Source organism: Choristoneura fumiferana, chromosome Z (genome assembly GCF_025370935.1).
Source record: "Choristoneura fumiferana chromosome Z, NRCan_CFum_1, whole genome shotgun sequence".
NCBI classification, from domain to species: Eukaryota; Metazoa; Arthropoda; class Insecta; order Lepidoptera; family Tortricidae; genus Choristoneura; species Choristoneura fumiferana.
The window spans coordinates 13,660,394-13,682,885 of NC_133472.1; the positions used below are offsets into that span (position 1 = coordinate 13,660,394).

Here is a 22,492-nt window from a genome sequence, read left to right on the forward strand (position 1 = left end):
GTGTGGGTAGCGAGCGTGATGCAAATTAGTTTGCTACAATTATCTTTGCGGATCATTATTTAATATTAGAGATTCAGACTACTTTTTATACACATTCCTTGCCCATTTATAAAAGTCCTCGCGCTAACTTGTTTCGATTGCCAAAAAAAAATCAGAACTGGTTTGGAGACACCTTCGTGTTATATGTTATTAATGTGAATTTCTAGTAAATATTTGTCCATTGATATAATTATATAAAATCTACTATCCCTCACTTCCCGTCACAGCCAAACTTGACAACGACTTTTTAAAAGTTTTGTTATATAAAAAGAAGATTCTTACAGAGAAAAAAAGAAAAACCGGCCAAGAGCGTGGCGGAGACGCCCAAAAATAGGGTTCCGTAGCCATTACGAAAAAATTAAGTAATATTTTCTAAGGATTTTATACGGAATCTTTCCAAGTTTAGGTATATTTTATACCTTTGGCTGCTATTTACTCTTAAACTACTAATAATTCTTAAGCAAACTTAGCCGTTATAGTTTTCCTTGAAAGTTTGATACACTTACTACCATCCTGATTTTTTTAAAATTTTTCCACTGACAGGTTTAGATTTTAGAGGGGGGGGGCTCGATTTTCATGAAAATTTGCACTTTAAAGTTTAATATTTCGCAAACAAATCACTGAATCGAAAAATTGTCTTAGTAAACCCCTAATGGTTTAAAACACACACATTTTACACTATAGGGTTAGATGAGAAAAAAAAATCACCCCCACTACATCTATTTTTTAAGATTTTTTTATTTTACCGTTTTGTCGGCATAGTTTACATATATATCCGTGCAAAATTACAGTTTTCTAGCATTGATAGTCCCTGAGCAAAGCCGCGGACGGACAGACAGACAAACAGACAGACATGGCGAAACCATAGGGTTCGGAGCCAAAATGGCAAAAACGGAATAAAAAATATATAAAAACGCGCACAAAATTAGGGAATTCAAGAAAACTTAATGGCTGTATAAACTTTTGTAATGTTAACCTTAGCGCGTAAAATTGCAACCGGCAGTGATTAGAGACACGAAATTCAGCGCAAGTTTTTTAAAAATTCTCACGGGAATTTTACGAAATCCCGGATTTCACGGGATTTTAATTCAATTGCTAGGTCTAATGGATTATTCATGTGAAGCCGCGGATAAAGGCTAGTCTTAGAATAAATGTTGCTTAATAATAAGCTTAGTAAATCGTTTAAATTACTACTGCGCGAGACCGTTTGCACTGCAATTATTCAAACTACATGCGATTAGTATCTGCAAACGTGCAGCGGATAACTTGACATAAATAATTAGCTAGACATAATCACGGTATAATTCTACGCCCTATTCAATTTCATGATGCGTATTTATTACTTGGTTAACTCAGCTATATATACAATAGTGCTTTGCGTATCCTACATTAATGGGTCCTAATATTTGCAATCAAGTTGTAAAGTTGAAGGTATTGTACGTGACGGCATGGTAAATTGTTTTGGTCAGATACGGGCGTAGGTATCGCCGCTTAACGACGCCGGTGTTAAGCAAGTAGGTATCTAAACAAAGCATGGTCGTTAGCCGTGTAGGAGGAGATTCCCCATTAAATCCAATTATTATTATGCGAGTTTTTGTGACACAAGAGAGATAATAAACATCGTACGTGGGCCAAGATCTTGTAGACAATCAGCTTAGCCTTTGTAAGGTTTATGTCCCACAAAACAAGTGATTTAGAGCAATCTTTTTTTCAGGGTCACTTCTCGAGCACTCTCGGTCGATTCAGTCATTCAACAAGTCGATTGAATCCGAACAGCGAGCCTGAGGAGGAGTACACACGCAGCGCGCAGACGCTTCCGCGCAAAACTACACGAGCGCAAAGAGAAACCAACTGAAAAGCCAGTTCCAACAAGTACTGGCACCGACTGACGCCTAGTAAACGGTCTAACAGTGCAGTAAACGTCTCCAACGTAACAACCTCACCGGATGGAAAAATCAACGGGTACCCACCGGACCGGCAAAACCAGCGCGGACATACAAAGCTCTAAATCGGAGCAAGAGTTTTGCTATGGGCGCTCCTGAACAGGAGACACACCCTCGCTACGTATCAGGAATGAGCCGAAACTACTCTACCATGTATAAATCAAACCACACCTAAGCCGACTGGATGAAACGCCCGAACAGCTGAAAAGTCCGGGTATTGTGTCAATTATTACAGGAGTCAACGAGATCTCGCTGATGCGGTATCCCGAGAAACTGAACGTAGACGTGATGGCTTATTCGGGGCTCGCTACGGTAAAACTACGCCAGTGGCGAATGGACACACTAATGGTTACAACAAGTCATACGATGAAACCGATAAAAAGAAAATATTCCTAAAAGGCCTTCGCGAAAGAGCTCCGGACCTGTACCAAACGCTGCACGCTGAAGATGAATCCGATGGCAGCAGATTGTCTTCTCGATATACTCCATCACCGCACTACAAAGAACGGATATCTGAAGAACGTAAAATACCTCTTTATAAAACGAACTCAGACTCATTAGCTCGAGAGACAAGCCCTTTCGTCTCACGTTTTGGAAACTCGTTTAAAATCGCCAGCAGCTATTCGTAGAGGCAGCAACAGCAGCGACAATTACTCAGAAACATACAGGTATACGACGCGGTCTGGCGATCCTGAACGACCTAGTGTCACAGACACGATAGAGACTGTAAGTAAGAAAATCGTGCCTTCAAGAGACGGACGGTCCAAAGAGATTATCGAATCACGGGAAGTGAACTCGGTAACTAAGAGCCGCGGCTACAAAGGCGAGCCTTCGTCGAACGTCAAGTATATCGAAAATGGCATACGTTCCTCTCCGATCGGATATGAACAAAAGAACGGTTATACGACCGAGCGGAGAAGAAGTAACTACAGAGTAATGGAAAAGATTAGAGATTATTAGTAGCCCTTTCGAAACATTCATGCATGCCATTTTATAATACGAATTCAAGAGTCATATACAGACTGAGACTATAAACGCTTTTTTAAGTTCTAATCTACATAAAGTTAACTGCATAATATTAAATTGTTAACTTTGCGTAAGCTGTGTCGTGTAAAAAGTCATATAGCTTTACTAATGTTATTACTTTAAAACTTCGTCTAATTCCGTCCAGATGTAACGAATTTTTAATATTGTAAAGTAGATTTAGTTTTTAGTTTCCCGGTGAAATGCAGCGGGCTTTTGTAACTTCCAAGTACCTAACTAATTGAAAAAGTAACTGAGATAATTATATCCGTCCGGTGGTGTTAGGAGGTAATTACAATAATATGTATCAGCAAGTGTTAATTTTTCAATATTACTTGTTACTCATACCCACCTAGCGAAAATCCTTTCTTAGAATGGAATTTTGAAATTTCATTTTTATAACAGGTGTATAACTTTGTTGACTTGTGTATAGAAATATTTTCACGTAACAAATTTTGGCTTCTACAATGAAGTCGATGTTTAGTTATAAATAATCTAGGATTTTGTAATAAAATGTATCAATAAACATAACGTGTTAATACGCACTAAAGCATGATGTTTTATTATTTATACAAGTGGTGATGATTCATATAAAGTAGAACTATAGTGCAGACCTTGGCTCGTACTTGAAATTTCTGTGAGAATTAATCAAACATGATGAAATTAAAGAGAACAATAAGCATGAGGCGTCTGGTGCTTTTGGGGCTGATGTCTGGCTGTTTTAAGGCCATTTGGTTATGACAATAAGACCAATGCCATGCACAAAAAAATATCGATACCTTTAGGTTCAATTGGCGTAAAGGACAAAATGCCACTTTTCAGGAGAAGCAAAAAACGTTTTTTATTTCAAAAAATCTGTTGTATTTTTTTTCTTTGTTGACCAATATTTTCGATGTCTATGAGAAAAGTGCTTAGAATTCTTGTCTTTACAGGATAGTCTGGTGACCATAACGCTAAATAAGATAGTTAAAAAGTTAAGTGTCCTTTACACCGTGGAAAAAACGTCCAGTAGTCCCTTACGTCCACATCATTTTAAAAAATATATAGTAATTTAGGCCGTAAAGGTCACTTTCATACAAAGTAAACGCAATTTTGGGGTGTAAAGTTCACTATAACTTACTAAATACTAGTTATTTTCTGTAGATTACTATAACTACAGAAGTCAATTATGTAAGAATATTTAGTATTTTGCTATAGTTATACGCTAGTAATTACATAGTAGTGATATTATTTGTTACGTAACGATAAATTATCGTAAAGCACATTATCACACCGAACTTACATTCATGGAAAGTAAATTATTGTTGTGGAAATATTTATTAATTAGTTTGGTTCGTTGTTTTATGTTAGTAAATTAATTTAGGTTTGTATTGTGAATGAAAAACAATGATGGTAAAGGTAACAATTTGTTTAATCATCTTTAATAATCAGATAACTCATAGCTCACATACATTAGATATTTACTTCATTCTTAAATCAACTAACGCGATTTAATCCAAAATAAAATTAAAAATGAGATCTCTTTAAGTTCAAGTTATGTATCATTAACCCTAATATTAAAGTATATTTGAACTTTTTGCTGCATATTACAAAATGTACTTGAATAGTAAAACTATTAACGCTTCAGTTGGAATCACAAAACAAAATATTTTGTTAAAATGAACTTATAAATATTACTTATAAATAAATATAATAAATACTTATAAATAAATATTAGTTCGTGACAGTAATAACTTACTATACAATTTTTGTACTAAGATCCTTAAATTAGCAAACACTGCAACAAAACAAATGTTTTAGTAAGTTATTACTTTCAGGAACTAATATCATTAAGTTTCTAGAAAAAAACTACTATTTATTAAAACAAAATATTTTGTTTTGTGATTCCAACTGAAGCGTTAAGAGTTTTGCTACTCAGATGTATTTTGTAATATGCAACAAAAAGTACAAATATGACTTGTTAGGGTTAATGTAAGCATAACTTGACTTTAAAGCGATCTCATTAGTCGAGTTAGTTGATTATAAGAGTGAAGTAAATACCTAATGTATGTTAGCTGCGAGTTATCTGATTTTTAAAGATGATTAAAATAATTTGTTACCATTATCATCATCATTGAGTTTTTATTCACAACACAACCTAGATTAATTTACTCACATAAAACAACAAACCAAAATATAACTAATAAGTATTTACACAACAATAATATATATATTCCATGGATGTTAATTCACTGTGAAAATGTATTTTACGATAATTTATCGTTACGTAATCAATAATATCATTACTATATAATTACTAGCGTATAACTATCATCATCATCATCATCCCAGCCTATATACGCATCCCACTGCTGGGCACAGGCCTCCTCTCAGAACAAGAGGGCTAAAGAGGTATAACTATAGCAAAATACTAAATATTCTTACATAATTTACTCCTATAGCTATAGTAATCTACAGAAAATAAAAAGTATTTAGTAAGTTATAGTGAACTTTACACCCCAAAATTGCATTTACTTTGTATGAAAGTGACCTTTACGGCCCAAATTACTTTATATTTTTTAAAATGGTGTGGACGTAAGGGACTACTGGACGTTTATTCGACGGTGTAAAGGACGCTTAACTTTTTAACTATCTTATTTAGCGTTATGGTCACCAGACTATCCTGTAAAGACAAGAATTCTAAGCACTTTTCTCATAGACATCGAAAATATTGGTCAACAAAGAAAAAAATACAACAGATTTTTTGAAACAAAAAACATTTTTTTCTTGTAAAAAGTGGCATTTTGTCCTTTACGACGATTGAACCTAAAGTTATCGTTTACCTACCTCTTAAAACGTTTCAATTACAAAGTGACATCATCAAAGACAAGAATAATAAATAAATATTGTTTATAAGTTCACTATTTTTATGATAAATGTAGGTAGTAAAGGACCAACTAACATGAAACGGTTCCAGCTAATCAGGTCGTAAAGGGCAAACATTATAAAGTGAGTCCTATACACCCATATTCGTTACATGTCTTGTTATTATAGTCATGCAAATGGCAGGTCTTAAAGGTCAAAAATGCGTAAATTTATGACTTTACGTCGTAGTTTATAGTTTATGTTTACCTTTACGTTCCATGTTATTTCAGGTTTGATATTTACACCCAATAAATTATTTGTTTCTGGTCTTTAGGCATGTCAATATATGGGGCGTAAAGGTCGAATTTTTCAAGATATCAAAATTTTAACAATACAGATCGATAGAGCTTGAAATTCTGAACAAAACTGTATATTTAACTCATTTTCGGTATTTTGTCCTTTACGCCAATTGAACCTAAAGGTATCGATATAAGTGCTACAATTCAACATAATTTACAACTTTCTCAGATGACATTAAGTCCATGTGGTGACCGATTTCGGGGCCGATGTAATTTTATTTTAGTTGTAGCCTCGCGAGGAGTCTGCAAACAGACTGCAAGAAGTCTCTATAATGACAAAACAATCACAAAGTTCATTTCACAGAGAAGTTCGTTATACTCTTTTTCTTCCAGCTTTTCAAATCGAACGTCATTACATAGATATAAAGTCAATACTCGTAATCAACTTTAATTTGGCAAAATCGACTTTCCAAGTGGTTAATAAATAAAATTTACATTTGGTATTAAATAATTCATTCACATTTGGTGGAAAAAAATATTAAGATTGGTTTTTGGAGTAAGTATTTTGTATTTTACATTTCAACTTCAAAATTTTTTCTTCAATTTTTTTTTTCTTTTTTTTCCTTTTTTTTCTTTTTCTGCTTTTTCTGTGCATTTGTGTTTCAGTTTGTATTTTCGAAAAAAATTATTGCTATTTGAGGTAAGTCGAAGTTAACTGAGTATAAACAAAATAGCTACAGAAATGGTTTTAGCCCATTGAATAAGATGGCACCTACCCGGCTACGTACCTCCCAACTGAGTTTATAACTTAGCTCAAGTTAGCCGAGTCCCATCTCAAACTTGTGGTAACAAACCGAGATCTAAGCGGTAAATTTGGATACTTCTCACTTCGAGTTCACACTTAAATAGTAAATGCTCGAAGCCTATAAGTACCTATATGTTAGTAATACTTGCTTAAGAAGTTGGAGGTTAATAATACTAATCAAAGTTAAATCGACCTACGATATGTTTAATTTTATAGTTTAGGAGTTATTTCGTAGTACATGAAGGGGTATCAACGGAACTCTCTTCACCTCGTGTAAAAACTAAAATCAAGTGAGTAAATAAAAGCAGAGTCCTGTGTAAGAGAATTCGTGCGCAGGTTTGTCACTCTTGTGGCAGAGGTTTCGATGGTATGGTTTGGAGGACAAGTCATGTCCCTCTTGGCACGAGTCGTTACTCATTTAAATCGTATGGCTGTTGTGTTGTTTTTATAGCTTAGGCCTTTTAGAACTGACATGTTCATTACCTTTTGATCAAAGTTCCATAATAAATTAAGATTAAAAAATCAAATAAAAGCAAGGACATCCTTAAGACGACTCAACCCAAAAAAACGTAAGCCTGTTAGGTACTAAGGCTCTACTGTTGTCTCTGTCACACGGCTTGACAATTTCACAAAATAAATGTATACCTTACCATAACTGTAGTTGAAATGGCAACGGCGGCCCACATCGCTCGGAGAACAGATAACCGTTCGGGGAGAAAAGTCCTCGAGTGGCGACCACAAACCGGAAGACGTCGCGTTGGCAGGCCTCCCACTAGGTGGACTGACGGACGACATCGTAAGAGTTGTCGTTCATGGTGGCGTTTTGAGGGGGAGGCCCTTTGTTCAGCAGTGGACGTCTTCCGGCTGATGATGACGATGTATAATTAACTATAGCTATAACAGCAAATAATGAAAACAAATACATATTAGCGTCAGAAACTAAAAATTTGTACAGAACTCCAATGTTTTTTCTTTATACAAATACAATACAGGAGCCAGTCATCAGTACCATACAGGAGGCAGTATTGAATTTTGATTCAGCACTATAACGGGGAACTTTTTGATTTTGTTTGTCAATTTATAATTCGCGAAGTAAAGTACAGGGGTAGAGAAAAATAACAAGAGGTTTAATCTTCCAGACAGGTTTACGATGATAGAAGACTCTCACTCAAGTGCCTAATTTTAATTTCGTTACTTGTGAGTATTTCACAGCAACTAAGAGAAGCGGAGCTAAGCCAGGCGCTCATTTACAATCAGATGAATTATTTTAAATTTCAGATTCTAAATATTAGAAAACTGAAACAGAGTAATGTTGATTTTTTGATATAATTCTACGGATACTGACCTGTTAAATCAAAGTCACTATGCATTTTACTGATTGGTAGGTATTAATATATTGTTGGTGCGCCTACAATAAGCGCCTGATATTAAGTTTAGCTCTTGCTTGATGGATTGATCATGTCGACGGTTGAGAATCAGTACTGAAATTTCATGAAGACTCATCGTCATCATCATCATCATCTTAGCCGGAGGACGTCCACTGTTAGACATAGGCCTCTCCTATAGATTTCCAAGCGGTTGTGGACGTCTTACGCTGCGCTTGCCGATCCGTGGTCTCCACTCGAGAACATTTCGGTCTTTTCTCCGTGCTATATGACCTGCCCATTGCCGCTTCAACGAGGTAATTCGCTTGGCTATGTCGGTGACCCTTCGCCTTGTTCTTCTTCAAGAAGAGTGCTTTGGAAAAATAGTTACTCCCCTTGCCTTTCAACAAATACAAAACAAACTTAAAAAAATATTGTGCAAAAACTGGCCTCGTGCGAGTGTAGGTACACGAAGAGTTCCGTATCATTGTATAACTTGTCATTACGATCAAGTACTCAAAAAGCAGGTTTCTCAAACACACGGGATAATCGAGACCAATTGAAATTCTCTCGAAGTAAGTAAACCTTGTGTTACGGGCACAGAATATATAATAGTACTAACGTACAGAATGGCCACGCTCCGCCCCGCACCGGTTAGAGTTACCCCACCCCTCAAGCGCAGATTGCAGGAAAACCGCAGGAAAGCAGTCGGGTGCGCGACGCGATGTACGTCGGCCGCACGGCACTAAGTTCGGGAGCAATCATTTTGCGAAATCGTAACGGTACCCTACCTACTTCCTTTTTCTAAAATAAATAGTGATTACTGAAATTAACGCGATTAATACTTACATGAAATAACTACCTACCGAATGATTCTTTTAAGTTTGTAGACGTATATTAATACACGTGTAACGTGACGTGTGACGTGTAACTGAAAATAATATTGCTTAAAATACGCAAACAGACACATTTTAAGTAGGTTTAAATAAATCGAGGATATTCTGGCAGAACCGGATAAGTGCACAATAATATTTATTTTTTATACGGGTTTGCTAGATAAATAAAGCAGAAAACATTGAGTATGCCTATGTAACTTTAAAAAAAATTGCACTTATTCTGTTTTGCCAGAATACCCTCGAAATAGGTAAGATTAACGATTACATTTATTTGCACATATCTAAGCCATACCTACATATGAGTACCTTTAAATGTCATTGGTAGCACATAGTACTATACGGTTTTGCAATAGTCAGCCCTGTGCAGCTTACGCACACACCGACGCGTGTACAGACATCGTCGTGCCTATGTAGATTCAAGAACGCGTATTTTATACGGCGTGGCCGCCCTGTGGTTACGGGTACCTACTAAGCAACAGTAAGCCACGGTAAAACATCTATACATACTTGAATAAATTGATGTATGTATGTAATTGACTTAAATACGCCTTATTCAGTATCGAAGACTCGAGAAAAAAAAATCGTATTATTCATACATAATTTTCTGCCCCGACTGGCGATTGAACCCCGAGACTTCAAGCTAGAATAGTCTCAAGCTGTGGTCAGGTTCTCTAACGACTAAATTAGACTTTTCACTTTTTTGAAGTGAAAACTTCACCGTTACCGTAACCGACACCTATGTATATAAGTACATATCTACATATATTGGCCCCGTTTACACGAGAGTTGAGTTTGGGTTGAACTACATTGATAATATAACTATATATAATATAAACACTATATTGTGTACTTATATACGTACAACATAGATCATCGTATATAATCCTGACGGAACTTTTCGAATCGAGAATAACAAAAAAATTTCCTGTTATTTTTCATTTCTGGTGAAACATACCACCAGAAGTGAAACATAACAGGAAAATTTTATGTTATAGTATAACGAACTTGCAAGGAAAATTATAACGGCTAAGTTTGCTTGAGAATTATTAGTATTTTAAGAGTAAAGTACCTGGGCGAACGAGCTTTGCTCGGTCTAAAACTCGACAATAAGCTTTTCCCCAGAGATAAGATCAAGCTAGATCGATTTGTCATCCCCGAAAACCCCCCACATACCAACTTTCATCGAAATCGTTGAAGCACTTTCCGAGATTCTGATGATATATACAAGAATTGGTCGTTTAAAGGTATTAGATAGTTTGATAGCAGCCTAAGGTATAAAATGTACCTAAACTTAGAAGTTTCCGAAGAAAATACAAAATTAAATAAAAGTATTTTATCGTAACGGCTACGGAACCCTATCTTGGGCGTATCCGACATGCTCTTAGCCGGTTTTTTATTTTTAATCTTACGGGCAGTGGCCACACACGTTAATTCACGTTCTTTCAAATTTCCAATGTCGCGCAAATTTTTATACACTATCAGAGTTCAAAAAGAGAAAGTCGTGTGGCAGACAAACGGACAATGAAGCTTTAGTAACAAGGTATTTTGCCATTATTTGCATTATTTTGTTATGCTACCCACTAATGTTTTTTTGTGAACATCTAGGTATTCAAAAGTGTTTCGTTTGGTTTAGGGTTACGTTTTAGGACTTATTCGACTGATTGATTAACAAATCTCGTTCCCTCGAATTCGTTAATCAATAAAGCTACATTAAATTAGCTATGCATTTGAATTTATGAATACCCGACAAACTTTAAGTCTCTCGTATGCAAAGAAGTAAAAAAAAACTTGCATTCTGGTTTAGTTTATCCTATTCAAGTCCAATTAATTGACAACACTAATAAAATAAGTTATTTGAAGTCATAAAAAAAATATGTGAAGAATGTGAAAAATTTTCTTCAATCAAAAATTTATCCCTAATGACAAGTATTATTAACAGGAACCCGACACGGCGGAAATACGTTACACTTGACCTCTAACTCAATAATCGAGACACGAGAACAATAATCGAGAAACGAGATGTGTATAAATGATGGCGTTCATTCAGTACGAGTTGAGACGTCAAAGAATAGACTTCTTAGCCAAATACACATCAATGTAACCTTAAAATAAAAGCGCAAAAATGGTAAGTATTCGAGCTTTAGAAATCCTTTCTGTTGTTATACAATTATTGTTGTTCGTGTTCTTTATTAATATAAAGTAGATAACATTAATAACAGTTTTTTTTTTCATCACTAACGACTAGTCTAATAAACAATCTATGGATTTTCTCTTTATCTATCACGCATTTTCTATGGATAATCTGTGAAAATGTTATTGTTAGTAAGAAAAACTATTGATTGTATTACTGAAGCACTCGTCAGTCCTTATTATTATAAAAAAAATGACTTGCTTATAATCGTGAGTTGAGTCTTTTTTTAAAATTATTAGTTGATTGCGGACTGGCCGCACAATACAATATTCTAGTCTACACATTCTTAAAGCATTCCCAATTTAAAGTTGTAATTTCTTTATAATTTCAGGACGGTTTACATTTTTTGCTGCTCTTCTTAAGCGTAGTGTGTAGCTGCCAGTGCGCGAACATCCTTTACGTGATTCCTTTTACTTCAAAATCGCATTATATCCTGTTGAGGCCTATTGGTTTGGAATTGGCTCAAAGAGGTCACAATGTCACGGCCATCACTGCGTTCAAGGAGACCGAACACCCGCCATCATATCATCAGGTTATAGCTGATGACAAGAAAATTTGGGATATTTCAGGTACTTACCTATTTGATGTTTTTTTTGATGATTTTGTGTTATAACGAAAATAACATTAAAGTTTGGTAACTCGATTCTTTACAAAGGGTAACTGCGCTGTATGGTGCGGGGCAGGGTCTCGTAAGTACCCCCATTGTAAATTTACATTCTTATGACAAAGACAAACGTCAAAGTGGCAGATATAAAGGAATCGTTATATTAAATTATAATATTTCTAAAAGTAACAAGCGTTTATAAGTAAGGGGTAGGACTTGACATTCGCTAAGTTTTTAGTTTCGTTTTTTTTTTATTACCTACATCACTATTGTGTAAGGTGTATTTTTACTTCACTTTGCATTGATTACACGTCACTTTGTTACGGCTTATTTTTATCAATTTAATATCTAAGTATACATAAGTACTTCTGGACATAAATAAGCTGTCACAGGATTTCATCTTCGAGTGTTGTGGAGTAGAAATTCCGGAACAAAACCTGATCCTGATTAATATTTACAGACCTGATCGCGAAATAGACATATTTTTTAATACTATAGAAAAACTTCTTCTACAAATCAAACAAAAAGAACAAAACAAACATATTGTTATTGTAGGTGATTTTAACATAAACGTTCTATCAAATTCTACTACTTCTAGGAAACTTATCGACTTAATGTTATGTTATAATCTTAAACAACTTGTAAAAAAACCTACGCGTGAAATACAAAATTCTAGCTCTTGTATAGACCTCATATTTACAAATAAGATTCAAAACCACGACTGTATAGAAGTGGCGGATCACGGACTGTCAGACCACAAGAGCGTTTTCTATGTAATACAAAGACAAACAGCGCAGAGGCGACAAGATCCATGGTATACTAAAACTAGAATATTTAGTGAAAGAAATATGTTGTTATATAGGCAAACATTGCTAAACGTTGATTGGGATAAAGTAATTTTGGATAAAAATGACATAAACACGAACTATAATAATTTCAACACTAAATTATCAGAAATATTAAACATACACATACCACAAAAAAGAATACAATTAATGACCACGAAAGGTACAAAGACTTGGATGACGCAGGGTTTAAGAAAATCATGTAAACATAAAAGGCAATTAAAAATAATAGTAAATAAAAGTAAAAATGAATTAATTCGAAATTATTACAAGCAATATGAAAATATTCTAAAAAAATGTTTGAAAATGTCAAGACGAATAAATTATGCGAAGAAAATGAAAAATTCGACGAATAAAACAAAAACGCTATGGGGAATTATAAACAATACTCTAAATAAAAACAATAATAGAAATTACAAAAACATGACTATTAAAACCGCTGACATGTCTATACCTATAGATTCACCTCAAGAAGTAGCAAACGTGTTAAATGAATATTTTGCCTCCGTAGGTGAATCATCGTCACCGAGCGCGGGCGCCAGCCCAAGACGCGTCTACTCCCACGCAATATCTACCCCCCCAATAAATTCTATATACATACGACCCGTTACTGAAACTGAAATAATAAATATCATTAGACAGCTAAAAAACAAAAAAAGCCTGGGCAATGATGAAATACCGTCAACGCTAATAAAACTATGTGCGGCAGAGCTAGCAAAACCATTGACAAAAATGATCAATCAGTCATTCATTGAAGGGTCATTCCCGGAAATATTAAAAGTATCTAAAATAAAACCATTATTAAAGCCGGGTGGGGACGCGACAAACCCAAGCCAACATCGACCCATAGCGATTTTACCGTCGATTTCAAAAATTTTCGAAAAAAGTATGTCGAACAGAGTATATAAATTTTTAGAAAAATATAATTTATTTGACAAAAATCAATATGGTTTCAGAAAATATCACTCAACATCCCTCGCGGTCTATACGTACATGCAAAGCCTCTTAGATCATATTAACACGAAAAAATATGGTGTTGGGTTACTCTTAGATATGACCAAAGCATACGACAGAGTATCCCACGATATCCTGCTAACGAAGTTGTATAACATGGGAATACGCGGAACAGCTCATAAATGGTTCACATCCTATCTACAAAATCGGAAACAATACGTACAGATCGACTATTACAATAAAAACACCAATGAAATAACGATGATCTCCTCACAAATGCGTTGTACTACTTGTTCAATTCCTCAGGGAAGTGTCTGTGCGTGTCTCCTATTCCTGGTCTACATCAATGACCTGTCAAGGGTATTAGACTCAGAATCAAGATGTGTAATTTTTGCTGACGACGTCTCATTATTGTTTAATGGCGCAAATAGCGCTGAATGTAATCTGAAACTTACCTACACACTAAACACAGTAGCAGAATGGCTAAAAGATAATAATTTAGACATAAATTTAAAGAAAACAAAAGTTATACAATTTAAACCTAAACAGAAAACATCTTTGGAATTGAAGTTAAAAGTAAACAACACAGACATTGAAGAAGTATCCGAATTTAAATTGTTAGGTGTAACGATAGATTCTGCTATAGACTGGCGAGCTCATATTCAAAACATAAAAACAAAACTATCCAAATTTGTATATGCACTAAGTGTTCTAAAAGTCAGAACAGATTTTGAATGTGCCTTAACTGCCTATTATGCGTACGCGTTTGCCTGGCTTCGGTATGGCGTAATACTGTGGGGGGGATGCTCCGATGCACAACAACTATTTATTATGCAAAAAAAGTGCATACGCATTCTAGCCAACATACGTATTCCGGAAAGCTGCCGTCAACACTTTATAAATCATAAACTATTAACCTTACCCTCATTATACATACTGGAATCGGCACTTTTTACCCGCAAACACCCTGATCTTTTCAAAGCGTGCAAAGATGTAAGTACGACAAGGACACAATATAAAAATAAATTGCTTTTACCAAAGTCAAACTTAGCAATGTTCAAAAAGGGCCCCCAATATAAGTGTATCCAAGTCGCAAATAAAATCCCAGAATCGATTAGGCAAGAAACTCGCTACAATAAATTCAAAAATAAATTAAAAACGTTCCTAATCGAAAAATGTTATTACTCTGTAAATGAATTCCTTAATGATGAAAGTATAAAACACTATAAATGTAAATAAATCTAGTATTAACTGATAAACTTGATGACATATATGTATGTATGTACCTACTAACTCCACAATGTGACATAATCTAATCATAATCAAATCAATATAAATGCATGATTTTAACTGAATTCAATGTAAATGTGATACAATGTAATAGTTAATTTAATTTAATTTAGTTGTAATTATTATTGTGTGCCCTTGCAGGGCGTCATGGACTGACTTATGTACCTAACGATAACATCCTACTTTAATGTACATGACTTTACAGTGACATAAATAAATAAATAAATAAATAAATACTTTTACATTCAAATCATTTAAATACATTATTATATTTCTGGCATCTTGTCTTTTTAGACGTTACGACTGACCTACTGTATAAAAAGAATAAGAAAAAGATTTAACAATGGGAATAGTCAAATAATAATATGCCTACACAGATACACACTACCTACACACTACAGTCGCACTTTAAAGTAAGTATTACAGTGTGAAAATGATATCTTTGTCTGTGAATATTAAACCACCTTTAATACCTATATTAGACGATATTGTAACGGATAACTCACGTCTTAAATCAAGTTTATCTCGACATGCAGCTTTAATACCTACCAAAAAAGATGCTCTTGTTGAAGATACGGAACCCTAATAAAGAAAAACGGCAAAATCATTAATATAATTCAACCCGTTGTGTACTTACAGCAAACAATGTGTTAAGATCATTAAGATATTTACCTACACGCAATGAGAGTTTCATGTCATGTTATAAATCTTTTGGATTTTCCAAAGATAAAAACTAAATTAATGGACTTGATAAATAACTATGGACATGAAATAATAGTTTACTATTGATTTTTTTATTTAATATTCAATAAAATAATCTAATAATAGTAGGTAATAATAATCGACACAGGTTCAATTTACACAATAGTACAAAAATAGTTCATTTATTTTCATAACGTTGCATAAACGTTTATGTATGAGATAGGACAAATTATGTATATTTAACTAAAAAGATGAAAATAAACTAAAAGCAAAAATATTTTAAAAACTAACTTTAAATATAATTTTTGTACATAACATAAATCAAAACAAATACTTTACAAACTTGTGGTCATTCTGCCAATATTGAGGCATAGGTACCTACCTATTTTGATACCAAAAAGAGTTCGCTACAAATTTTCACAAATGACATCTCGATAAAATTAAGTTACCTTTTGATAAAATTAGCGCTTTGAAAAAGATAGAATTAATAAAACAGTTTTCTTTGTGGTTAGCATTAAGTAGGTATTTATTGCTGTCATGACTGATCAAGATTCCATTAGATTATTACTCATCGATAAACATTGTACAAATGTTAAATAAACGTAGCGAAGATTCGCGCTGTCATGTTTTTACCGAATAACGGTGAAACCCACTACACAAGCAAAATCGTCCTCTAATGATTAAAAATTGATGATAAGCTGATAAGAAATCGCTATTTTTTAAGCGCAAAACATACACAGGACGGCATCGGGTCAATAGCGGGTCGGGTCGAAAGTTAAGCGGGCCGTCATCGGTGTGATGTTGTTTATAATTTACAGCCACGTAAATAGGCCCGCCGCACTCCCAACCCGACCCGCTGCCGTCCTGCCGTCCTGCCGGACTGAGTCAATGGGCCGGGCAGGCTGAAAACCAGCGCTGGCAGCTTCTGAGCAAGCGCAGCATAAGCTGAGCCTGTTCCTTTTGCCACACAGTGCAAGGGACTGGCAAACACATTCTATATTAGTTTATTGTTTATTTGTATTCTGTGTGCCTATCCTGTGTTGTTCATGTTGGCAAATAAATCAATCTTCTTCTTCTTCTTCTTCTTCTTCTGTATGTGTGTTTTGTGTTTTAAAGTACTTGGTTTAAACATATTCCAAATACAGGCTGTATACAGAAACTAGACAGTCATGATTTCATACAACGCATATCAGCTTATTACCATATTAGTTGCAGCGTCAATAATCTATTATTATTAAATAGAATGATTACTATGACAATGCTGAACATACGCAATCAGTGATTAGAAGACAAATACCTTACTGAATGTTATATTGTTACTAAGTAATACCGTTTTTCTTATTTAGCTTGTCAATTACACTTATTATATGACGTAATAATACACAAAAACATGATGAGAATATTTAACGGGGCATTTTGAGCAAAACAAATTAAAGCCTAATATTTAGCAAATGGATTTCTGAATCGAAAAGTGGCCTCAGCTAACTAAAGAATTTCAAAGAATTTCCCACACTACGGGGAAAAAAATCATTCCCGCTTTACGTAGGTACCTACGAAAAAATTCTTTTTCTTTATGTTTTCTCCCACTTTGTCGGCGTGGTTAACATAAATGTTCAAGCAAAATTACAGCTTTCTAGCACTAACAGTCTCTAAGTTAAGCCGCAAACGGATGGATAGACAGACATGGCGAAACTATAGGTAAGGGTTCCTTGTAGGACTACGGAACCATAAAAAAGCCTTGGTAGCCGTGATCTGTGGTGTCAAAGGGTCGTGGCGTTGAACCCGTATTAACACCTCTGAGTTTTTCAGAATAAAATATGTAGGTACAAAATTACATTACAAATTTGCAAAAAATCTTTTCGGAAATTATCGTGGTTTATTGAATCAGGCGTCACTTTGCGGAGGTCCTAATCAATGAACTACAAAAACTATGATTTTCACACTGAACTGACAATACAATGACTTTTACAATGTTTTTTTACAATGTATTAATTTTTTAGTTCATAAAAAATATCGAGCGAAAACCTGTAGGAATATGCCTGCGAAGCAATTCATTGGTGTGTAAAGTACTCAATCCGCAATGGGCTATCACACCCAAGCCCCAGATCATGCGCAAGCCATTTTAATCTGAGGATACCTGTGCATAGGGACATAATTATAAGGCCGTAGATAATTATGATGATGATGAAGGTGAAAAAATGTGCTTTTACATAATTTTTTAACCCCCGACGCAAAAAGAGGGGTGTTATAAGTTTGACCGCTATGTGTATCTGTGTGTCTGTCTGTGGCACCGTAGCTCTTAACCTGTCCTCTCCCAGAGGCACAAATTTGTGCCCAAATTCCTTTGATCCTGTTATCCTGGGAGATGACAGATTAAACGCGGCGGGTGGACCGATTCGAATGCGGTTTTTTTTTCAAATCAGGTTTTCTAGCGATGGTTCTAGATATGTTTCATCAAAATCGGTTTAGCCATTATTGAGATATTGAACATTGCAGTAACAAAGTCGGAGGTTTTCCAACTTTCTGTTGGTTAGGTTATTAATTATTAGTCTAGGTAATGTACATCAGAGTTGAACGTTGAACCAAGGTAAACGTCAAAACATTTCGTCTAGTTGTGAGTGGGGAGGCGTGGCCAGTAGTAAGGCAAATATGAGGAAAATAAACTGCTACGCAGTTTAGCAGTGCAATTCATTTTGTAACAATTTATGTGTCATTATGAAATAAACGATTAGTAATAATAATATCATCTTCTAGTAATTGTATAAATATGAAAATTTGTGAGCGTATCTTGTTTGTCTGTATATGTGTATTTTTGTTACACTATCACACTAAACTTTGGGGCGAATTGGATCAAAAAGTTGGAAAACCCCCGACTTTGTCACTTCAAAGTTCAATATCTCAAAAAAGGCTTAACCGAATTTGATGAAACAAGTCTAAGAACCATTGCTAAAAAACCTGATTTCAAATTAAAAAAAAAAACGCATTCAAATCGGTCCACCCGTTTAAGAGCTACGGTGCTCCAGACAGACATACATAGCGGTTAAACTTATAATAACACCCCTCTTTTTGCGTCAGGGGTTAAAAAAATGGAGAACGATAACTACATATCGTTACAACTATACAGCTGTATAACCTCAAAAGAAATATTAAGCGAAACGTTCTTCGTTATCTTTCCTGTTTATTAATACAAACAAACGAGAAGTTTACTTTAAATAAAAGAACCACGCATTGGTCCAGAACATGTAGTTATTTTTCGGACGTCCATATCATCTGCCTTGCAACACCGCTACCACACGTGTACATGCAATCTGTGTGTACCTAGTTATGTTTAGATCTACATGACATGTAAACACAATGTGAGTCACATTGACGTAGCTTTTTTACACGTGTACCTAATAGCGGAGTAGTTGTAAAGATTGTAATTCATTTTTAGTCTTCCAGAGTCAAGTCACGTGTTAGTCAAATAAAGTAATTTTGTGTCATTTCAGAAGGAGGACGGCCGAATGTTTTTACAATGGTCGACATATCAGAAGAGGAGTTCCATGCAAAAATTCTATGGGGTGGTGGCCTAGCATCCACTAAAGTCGCCCTTGAGTCCAAAATGGTCCAAGATTTCCTGAAGAAAGACAACACATTTGATTTAGTTATCAGCGAAAACTTCTTTCAAGAAGCTTTGTACCTTCTAGCGTATAAATACGATACTCCATTGGTTTTAGTTACCACCTTTGGTAACTGCATGAGGAACAATATTGTCATGAGAAATTCACTGCAGTTGGCTACAGTTATATCTGAATTCATAGTAATTAATGACCCAAGCAGTTTCATGGGACGGTTCAGAAACTTTTATTTTGCTGTTTACGAATATTTTTGGTGGAGATTCTGGTATTTAGAAAAACAAATGGCATTAGCTAAGAAGTATATTCCGAATTTGCCTGAGCCGATCCCCAGTCTGGAAGAAATGCAGAGAAATGCGTCGTTGTTCCTTATGAATGGTCACTTCAGTTTTGACACTCCTGCAGCGTATCTACCTAATTTGATAGAAGTCGGTGGACTACATTTAAACCATAAATTTGACAAACTTCCTGAGGTATGTTGTCTATAGTAACTTGTATAACTAATCAAATCATTAAAGTATAATTAGAGTACGATTATAGAAATACGAGATCCATTTTCCCTTTTTTCGTAGGAATCTTTTTGTTTTTTATTCTTGATTGTTGTATTCTATGACTTGCCGTACCTAGGATTTTTACAAAGTATAGTAAATGCCACATGAACTGTCAAGTGCTGTGATAGTTTACACTGAGTAGGCTGGCTTACTTTGGCTATAAATACATGAACTTTAAAATCATCATCATCAATGTTCAATTCATGAAAGTCCTCAGATAGAATTTATTTAATACCGTAAATTTGTTTTTTTTTTTCCTTTTTTTACAGGATTTATACAACATATTGAATAAATCGAAAAATGGAGTCGTTTACATGAGTTTTGGGTCTAACGTTCACAGCAGTGAACTACCGCTAGATAAAAAGAATGCGTTCCTTAACGTTTTTAAGAAACTTAAGTATACAGTATTATGGAAATGGGAAGAAGAGAACTTGGATGGAAAGCCTGATAATTTAATTATAAGAAAATGGCTGCCGCAAAAGGAGATTTTGGGTAAGTTATTTCTGATTGTATATAAAAAAGTTGAACTACAAGAATTCTCACTCCTGTTAATTGTACAAGATCTCCTAAAACAATTAGCCAAATTTTAAAGCCTCGTCGCTATAATTAAGGTACTTATACTGTTAAATAGTTAAGAAAAACATGGACCTGAACCTGTTTGCGACCTTTAGCCTTAATTGAATTAGACGTTACTTTGCGGAAGTTTATATCCATGTCCTAAAATCAATTATTTAACTTGGGACTTATTCCGTGACCACGCATGCAAGACAGTTAGGTCTGCGTTTCGTCATGCCAACCCATGATAATGTGGGTTGTTAGCTTGAAATACAAGTCTGTCGTACAAACGTAATTGTGTCCGTGCCGGTGTGATCTTAGAGTACAAAGCGATTTGCGTTCATGATCCTCATTCTTATTCAATTTTATTGTTCCTTTGCAGCGCATCCAAACGTCAAAGTGTTTATATCACACGGTGGTCTTATCGGGACCCAAGAAGCAGTGTTCCACGGTGTCCCCATCGTTGGTGTCCCAATATACTGCGACCAATACAACAATCTTCTACAAGCCCAACATGCTGGCATGGGCGAAATTCTTAGATACCACGACATAAATGAAGAGAAATTCGAGAACATTCTTCGTACTGTTTTAGAAAATGATTTATACAGAGTTAAAGCTAAAGAGATGTCTAAAAGATTTCAAGACAGACCGATGACTGCGCTTGACACTGCTATGTATTGGATCGAATATGTTATAAGGAACAAGGGTGCCAATTTTATGAAGAATCCAGCTGTTAATTTAAGCTGGTATGCGTATTACATGTTAGATGTTTTTGCATTCTTGTTGTTAGTATTGGCTGTATTTGTATTTATTGTACTCAAAATTTTTAGATATTTCTTACCCAAAGAAATTCCGAAGAAGCAGAAATCTAAACGCAATTAAGCCGTAAAGTATTTATATTTTTTCCTTCAAGAAATAAAATGTTTTAAATTTAAATGATTTTTAATGACCAAGCTATAAAGTTTGGCTATTTTTGACTAAAGACCTGTTTCGATACCACAAATTTAAATTTTATGATAAAGTAAATGACATATAAACTAACCATGATCCATGATGAGAATTAAAAGAGGTTTAGTGAGTGTCTAGAACTGCTAGACCAGCTGTCTGACCTTGTAGAGGAATGATCATCCCTTTTTGGCAATAGCCTGTTATTAAGTTCTTCGTGATAACACTAAAAATAAAATAAATATCATGGGACACATGGCACCAATTGACCTAGTCCCAAACTAAGTAAAGCTTGTACTATGGAAAGAAAGAAAGAAAGAAAGAAAAAGTTTATTCGGCAAACTTGTAGGTAGCATACATCAGGTATATATAACTTAATGTTTAATTAAGGTCAACTTAAAGACACTAGGCAATGGGCACTAGGCAACGGATAAACATACTTATATAGATAAATACATACTTAAATACATATTAAACATCCAAGAAAAATTAAGAAAAATAATATAATATTAAACTAGGTTCATAGAAGTTATTAATAAGAATGTTAAGTCAGTCAATTAGTATTTCAATTTATTCCAATTATTTGCTACGTCCTAGTCTCCTACTTAAGCCAGGAAAGGAAAACTAGTAGGTGTATGTTTCTTAAGAGTGGCGATTAGGTATTTACGAATAAAATGGTTTTACTTTTGTTTTTACAGTTTTATTAATTATATGTGAAGAGCTGGTAAACTCACATAGTTTTTAATAAGATTTTATTCTGTCTGTGACTCCGTTCAGGTGGAGATCAGAATCGGATAGGATAGTATCACGTCCTATCAGTCCAAGAATTTATAGAATCGGTTATTTCAGACGATGTCTATTACATCGCAACGTATTCGTAGACGCCAACTTTTCCACGAACAAGTTTTTGCTATGTGAGAAAATGTAAACTAGAGCATTGTTTTACATTGTTTTTTTTATTCGACTGAATGGCAAACGAGCAAGTGGGTCTCCTGATGGTAAGAGATCACCACCGCCCATAAACATCT

At 34.8% G+C, this 22,492-nt stretch overlaps 1 protein-coding gene and 1 pseudogene across 1 annotated transcript; both read left to right on the plus strand.

The window, feature by feature from the left end:
* Positions 1-1,431: 1,431 nt before the first annotated feature.
* Positions 1,432-3,549, plus strand: LOC141440933 (uncharacterized; annotated as a pseudogene).
* Positions 3,550-11,254: 7,705 nt separating this feature from the next.
* LOC141428216 (UDP-glycosyltransferase UGT5-like) lies at positions 11,255-21,455 on the plus strand. The gene is made up of 5 exons (XM_074088067.1): positions 11,255-11,338; positions 11,736-11,973; positions 19,288-19,886; positions 20,234-20,456; positions 20,902-21,455. Exons 1-5 carry the CDS (start codon positions 11,336-11,338, stop codon positions 21,399-21,401), a joined length of 1,563 nt encoding a protein of 520 aa, XP_073944168.1. The 5' UTR covers positions 11,255-11,335; the 3' UTR covers positions 21,402-21,455.
* Positions 21,456-22,492: the final 1,037 nt, after the last annotated feature.